This window comes from Leptonychotes weddellii, unplaced genomic scaffold (genome assembly GCF_054177405.1).
Source record: "Leptonychotes weddellii isolate Sample4059 unplaced genomic scaffold, ASM5417740v2 HiC_scaffold_11520, whole genome shotgun sequence".
NCBI classification, from domain to species: domain Eukaryota; kingdom Metazoa; phylum Chordata; class Mammalia; order Carnivora; family Phocidae; genus Leptonychotes; species Leptonychotes weddellii.
The window spans coordinates 1-6,767 of record NW_027693047.1 but is presented as its reverse complement, the minus strand read 5'-3'; the positions used below and the strand labels follow the sequence as shown (position 1 = coordinate 6,767).

Sequence of the window (6,767 nt, the reverse complement as noted above, 5' to 3'; positions counted from 1 at the left end):
TAACCAATGAGGTTTATCCGAGGTGCGATTATTGCTAATTGAAAACTTTTCCTAAAATACTTTGAGTGAAATGTTCTGTGCTAAGGTAATATTTGACAGATACAGTATATTTAACTGCCCTAAATGTTAATGTCAGTTTTGCCTCTGAAGGCAAGCTATGTTTTTGGGAAGAACTTTCTGTTAAAGAACAAAGAAAATCTTGAACATACCTCTTTTGATACCAGATGACATTTTCAAAATAATGGCTCTGATAGAATATTTAGGCATTCCTTAGAGATAGTCAAATATAGTCCATCTTTGGATGTGGGCCAGTACAATTAGGTACTCCTGTTTAATACATCAAATTTTGTTTTTATATTACAAGAAGAAGTCACTTCTATTTCTATAAATAACTCCTAATGAAATATTCAAATGTCTCTTGATGAGTTTTAGATTTCTGTTAAAATGCTTTCTAACAGTAGCAAAATAATTTCGGAGAAATCTAATGCTATGATTTTCAGTGTTGTATCAGTACATAGGAAAAAACAGAATCTGACTATTAAATCAAAATCTATATTTAATAAAAATCCTTTTTTTCAACTAATTTTTCATTATGTAATTAGTCACATATTTTCTCCTTGTAAAGACACAGCCTTTCTGGTGAGGCTAAAGTGTCCTTTGACTACAACAGTATTTTTTCTGACTATTTTTTTGTTTTGTTTTGTTTTGTTTTTAAAGATTTTTTATTTATTTATTTGACAGAGAGACATAGCAAGAGAGGGAACACAAGCACGGGGAGTGGGAGAGGGAGAACCAGGCTTCCCGCTGAGCAGGGAGCCCGATGCGGGGCTTGATCCCAGGACCCTGGATCATGACCTGAGGCAAAGGCAGACGCTTAACAGCTGAGCCACTCAGGCACCCCTAACTATTGTTTTTTTGTTTGTTTTTTTTTTAATTTTATTATGTTAGTCACCATACAATACATCATTGGTTTTTGATGTGGTGATCCACGATCCATTGTTTTCGTATAACACCCAGTGCTCCATGCAGTACGTACCCTCCTTAATAGCCACGTTTTTTTATTGTTCTCTTGTTCTTCAATTTTAGCTCACCTTTGCATATAATCATAAGGCTCTACTGGAATTTTAGTTGACTTATATAAAAAGTTTTAGAATTACTAGCAGAAAAGCACTTTCCAAAAACAGGTTGATACAGCTTTCTTTACAAGGAAGTGATTTTAATGAGTTTTATTGTTTTTTAAAAAAGTCTTAACTTTAGTCAGATAAGGCCACACATAAAAGCATGTGTCCTTAAAATCAGACTGCGAAATAGTGACATATCACTGTATTGGTAACTACCCAGAGGAAAGAATATATACTGATGTTTAATAAATAATTGGTTTAAAATTAAAATCGATTTAAAAGCATCTGACATCTTCTTTTTAGCTGAAGAAGAAGCCACTAAACGGCGGCAGATGCAGGAAGCGGAAATGATGTACCAGACAGGGATGAAAATCCTCAACGGAAGCAACAAGAAAAGCCAGAAAAGAGAGTAGGTAGCACTGCCAGTCCATTCTTCCCCTGACTTAGGCCATTACTGAGATAAAAAGCACTAAGTACTTGTTTAAGTGCACTGCCGAAGACAGAGGATTTTTTTAGGCTGTATTATAAGAAAACCTGATATGACCTATAGACATTGGGGCATTACTTCTATCGGATTTCAGCTCTTCGGGCTAAAAAGATTATAAATACTCATCACAAGAATGAACAATAAGCAAAATGGAAATAATTAAAATTTATAATAGTTTCTAAGAGCCAAGAATATGTGTACTATTCAGAATTCAAAATGACATAAAACAAAAGGAATTGTTGTCAGGTGTTTTTTTGTTTTTGCTTTGTAATTATCTTGCAGACAAACACTAGAATTTAGGAATTTGGAAAGAACATAAAGTTCAGTTGACTGTCTTTTAACATTTTATGTCCCTTAATTTCAGCTGACTTTTGTTATAGTCTGTGCAAAGATTTTAAAAGAAAATTGCAGTGGTTATCATTGGATTATTTATTAGATACTACATTATTATAATTCTCTCTCATTCTTAGACTGTTCTAAAATATTGGAATAACAGAACTGGTACCTTACATAAAAAGAAAAGTAGCCCAGAATGTTTTCTACATATATAAGTAACATAATTTAGTGGAAATCAAATATCAGAGGGATTCTGTAGAATAAGAAAATTATTTATTCTGCATTTTAGTAGATTTTGTAAAAGAAAAAAAACAAAAATTATTTTAAGGTTTTTTTTTTTATTTAAGTAATCTCTACACCCAAAGTGGGGTTCAAACTCACGACCCCGAGATCAAGAGTCACACGCTTTTCGAACTGAGCCAGCCAGGCACCCCAGATTCTGTAAAAATTTTAATGGGAGTTCCAAAATATTGCTAATGTGTTTGTTTTTGTTTTAATTACTTATGTTTAAAGAGCATATCGGTATCTTCAAAAGGCAGCAGGCATGAATCATACCAAGGCCGTGGAGAGAGTGTCATATGCTCTTTTGTTTGGTGATTACCTGACACAGAATATCCAGGCAGCTAAAGAGATGTTTGAGAAACTGACTGAAGACGGCTCTCCTAAGGGACAAACTGTAAGTGTACTTTCATTGCAGAATCTCTTGGCACACAGCACTTGTTTATTTTCACAGTAGTTTACTCTTTATACTCTGCCTTCCCTGAACAAGTAAGGCTGGAAGGTAAAATGGCTTTAAATACTAATCCTGTGGCAGATCATTTTACCAATCTTCTCAGACAGTCTTCTTCCTCAGGGTGAGAACACTTGTGGTCACCTAAGGCATTTTTGCAGCTGCATCTTACCACAGTTATACTTGTAGTTTTCCAAATTCAATCTGTACAGAATGAAACATAAAGGTAATTATTTTTTTTATCTGAAATCACTCCCCATTGCCTTTTTTCCAAAGTTCAGATGCTCCAGCTTTTGGTAATCTTGGTGTTTTTTTAAAAAATATATTTTATTACAGAAGCAGTACATGTTTATTATAAGAAACTAGAAATACAAAAAAAAAAAAAACTAAGAAAGAAAACATCATATCTGTACCACACAGACCTGAACATTGGTAACATGTTAATGCATGCACACCCTTCTTGACCTTTCTCTTTGTGTATTTATACATGTGAACTTCTTATTAAAATGAGATGTCACTGTCTACTGTTCCCTTCCTTGCTCTTTCGATAAATAGCCCTCATCATTCCAGTCCAGTAGATGTAACACCCAGACTGTCTTCATAAGGCGTAGAACCAAAACATTTCCTTTATCCCTGTTTTGTCCAAAGCACTATCCAGTCCAGGACTACACGTTCTGTTTGGTCGTTAATGCTAGCAGAGTCCCTGCCTTTCTTTCTTGTCTGTGCCCGAGATAGGGCCAGTTGTTCTGCAAAATGGCCTTCTTAGTTTGTCTGTTTGCTTCTTCCTTTTGTCCTTTATTTGGGGTCTTCATCATTTGTATTTCCCGTAGAGGATATCACAGCTAAAGGCTGATGAACTAAAGTCAAGTATTTTTGGCTCAGACAGCCTTATAAGGGGATGTTCTGCATCCCATATCACATCACACCAATTGATAAATATTCTCTGCTTGATTTCGCATGGGTAATAGTAAGATTGACACCTGGATTTAGAAGGCCACCACATTTATTTTTAAGTGCTCTCAGTAATTCAGGTTTATCGGAGGTGTGGGATTTGCTTAAATATAAAATTTCTAGTCACGGTTAGTGGAAGTCTGTTTTTAGACTGTTTAAACAATAACAGGAATTGTGACCATTTTTTTTTTTTTAAAGATTTTACTTATTTATTTGACAGAGAGAGAGATAGAGAGAGCAGGAACATGAGCAGGGTGAGTGGGAGAGGGAGAAGCAGGCTCCCTGCCAAGCAAGGAGCCCGATGCGGGGCTCGATCCCAGGACCCTGGGATCATGACCTGAGCCCAAGGCAGACGCTTAACGACTGAGCCACCCACGTGCCCCGTGACCATTGTTTTCTATAGGACTGAATATCTACCCAGTCTGCAACTCTTACACAGTTTTGGTTTAATTTATAAACAGGTTATATCTTAATTGTTCCCCCTTTGTTTTCAAAGCTTTTTTTCCCTTCTTTGTGTAAGTCAGATTTTATAAATTCACACACATTCTTTATTCTGCAGACACATTTGGCTCTAAGAATGGTTGTACTTCTCAGGCATCGTTCCCCTCTAGTAATAGCACCCCACAGTGCCATAGTGCTTTATATGGCATATTGCAAAGCGCTCTCTCCATGGTAATTAATTCTAGTTGATGTAACAGACATAGCCCCAGGATCACACTGGCTCAACACTACAAAGAGTTACTCCTTGTTCACACCAGGGTCGATGTGGTTCCCCTGCCTATGTCACTCTCTTCCCAGTGCTGACTCAGTCAAGGGCCACTTCTGCCACATAGCTGTACCATCTGAAACATGGGGCTTTCGAGCCATCATGAAGGGAGAAGAGAGGGCTGGAGGATTTTCTATAAAGTTTGTTGTGTTTTTTTTGAAGATTTTATTTATTTATTTGACAGACACAGAGAGAGAGGGAACACAAGCAGGGGGAGTGGGGGAGGGAGAAGCAGGCTTCCCGCCAAGCAGGGAGCCCCATGTGGGCCTCGATCCCAGGACCCCGGGATCATGACCTGAGCCGAAGGTCCTTAACAACGGAGCCACCTGGCGCCCCTTCTGTAAAGTTTTTAATGGCCAGTCCTAAAAATGGCTTGCATCTCTCTTTGCCACGTCCTAAACACGTGACCCTACCCAAGTACAAGGGCGGGGAGGGGGCGGGGCGGGGACAGGGAGTGGCTGGGAAATGTAGAAGAGCTCATGGATTTTGATGAATGCTGGCACATGATACACCTGCCTTTCTGACTTTAGCTTTTACTTTCATGTCTTCAAGGATGGTCCTCAGTGGGCAAAGGTAGAACCTTATCAATGTATTGTTTGCTTGGTTGTAGTTTTTTGTTTTGGGGGTTTTTGTAATGAAAAATTGTGTGTGCTTCAGCATTGTGAAGTGACCTTTCTCTGTTGCCCCTTCAACATGACCCTTGCCGCCCCTTTTTATTGCTAGGATGTTTATCTTGGTAGCCTCTTACTATTTTCATTGCGTATTCTCCTTTGATAGGTAATGCGTTGATGTGATGATATAGGGGTTTTTTGGTTCTCATAATAGCTGTTGATCAAGATAAAGGAAAAGCCATGCTTAAGTGTGTTCAGCTTTGGTTTTGTAATTAATATTTTATTAAGCCTGTCTTTAATCTTCAAGCTAAACTTTTTGATTTGTTTAGTTGTATTTCATTGTGTAATTTGTAAAACCTTGAATGCATTTCTGAGGCTCCTTAATTAACCACAGTTGTACTTTGGATTGTTCAAGTCTTTCAAGATCTAAAGATTCTTGCATCTTTTCATTGTTCATAAAACTATGTCTGTGGATAAATTTCCACTAGGAAAGAATTCTTACTTTTATCATTTTATTTCAGGCTCTTGGCTTTCTCTATGCCTCTGGACTTGGTGTTAATTCAAGTCAGGCAAAGGTAATATTATTAAAATTTTATTGTATACTACCATTTGAATTGGGTCAATGTGTGCCTGTGTTCACTTAAGCATATTTTGTTCTTTCCCAGGCCCTCGTATATTATACTTTTGGAGCTCTCGGGGGCAACCTAATAGCGCACATGGTTTTGGTAAGTAAGACTTTAGTAACATTGAGGAGCAGAATTTTTGGTTCATGAGGGGCCATAGCTTTTCTAGCTTTCATGAATGAGATGCACTTATATTCATTAAGATCAAATATTCAGTTGAACATTTTTCAAATTCCTGTTAATGGGTACAACACTTGCATCTACACATGGATGAAAATTTGCACAGTCCACAGTTTTTCTTTAAAATGATGACTTTGGCTGATTGCCCTTGTGATAAATGGCTCTTTTTTATTTTCCGTAAGTTGGAAATGTTTGTCAAAATCATTTCTTTGGTTATCACAGATTTTACATTGAAAATTGATTTATGTTTTACATTTAAATTTATATAAATAAGGAGATTGTTACAGGAATCAGCTAGAAAGGCACTTAACCCACACTGGTGTTGGAAGGAGAGGTTAAAGGAGATACTTCTGAGGAAAGAAGTAACTAAAGTAATTCTTGAGGGATAAATAGCAGTGAGTATGAATAGAAGTGGAAGGGCATTCAGACAGCAGGAGCAATATATGCAGAAGGACAGTGATGAGGGAATGTGGTGCTTGCAAGAAAATACAGGCTCTTTAGTGTGGCTGGAGAGTAGAACATCAGGAAACTTATCAGCAATCACGTAAATGGTCTGTATGTCACGCCAAGGAACTTGGACCTCATCTGTACAGACGTAAACTGCTGAAGTAGTTTAAGCCAGTGAAAAACAAGGATGTTGCTCCAACTTTCTGAAACATTCCTCACTAATTTTGAAGGTTTTTTTCCCATTGGCTTTTTTCGTCTATGGTAGGTAACATTTATTCCTCAAACAGTAAATGAAAAGTTCCTTTTAGATCAATTTTCCAGAAATTTAAAGCATATTTTTATATGGCAAAAATATGTTACATTGGGGAGGGTATGTGCTATGGTGAGCGCTGTGAATTGTGTCAGACTGTTGAATCACAGACCTGTACCTCTGAAACAAATAATACATTATATGTTAAAAAAAAAAAAAAAGAAAAGAAAAAGATAGTAGGAAGGGAAAAATGAAGGGGGGGAAA

At 37.1% G+C, this 6,767-nt stretch overlaps 1 protein-coding gene and 1 pseudogene across 1 annotated transcript; both read left to right on the top strand.

Annotated features, from left to right (window-relative positions):
* Positions 1 to 108, top strand: LOC115938232 (U4 spliceosomal RNA; annotated as a pseudogene; the record flags this gene model as incomplete).
* A 1,284-nt stretch (positions 109 to 1,392) lies between these two features.
* On the top strand, positions 1,393 to 6,106 carry LOC102745229 (protein sel-1 homolog 1-like). The gene is made up of 4 exons (XM_031021600.2): positions 1,393 to 1,530; positions 2,458 to 2,620; positions 5,524 to 5,577; positions 5,668 to 6,106. Exons 1-4 carry the CDS (start codon positions 1,454 to 1,456, stop codon positions 5,773 to 5,775), a joined length of 402 nt encoding a protein of 133 aa, XP_030877460.1. The 5' UTR covers positions 1,393 to 1,453; the 3' UTR covers positions 5,776 to 6,106.
* The last annotated feature ends 661 nt before the right edge of the window (positions 6,107 to 6,767 follow it).

Coding starts and splice junctions, on each gene's coding strand:
- LOC102745229 (XM_031021600.2), top strand. CDS start 1,454: ATGCAGGAAGCGGAAATGATGTACCAGACAGGGATGAAAATCCTCAAC. Junction 1,531..2,457: donor AAGAAAAGCCAGAAAAGAGA/GTAGGTAGCACT, acceptor TTATGTTTAAAG/AGCATATCGGTATCTTCAAA. Junction 5,578..5,667: donor TTAATTCAAGTCAGGCAAAG/GTAATATTATTA, acceptor GTTCTTTCCCAG/GCCCTCGTATATTATACTTT.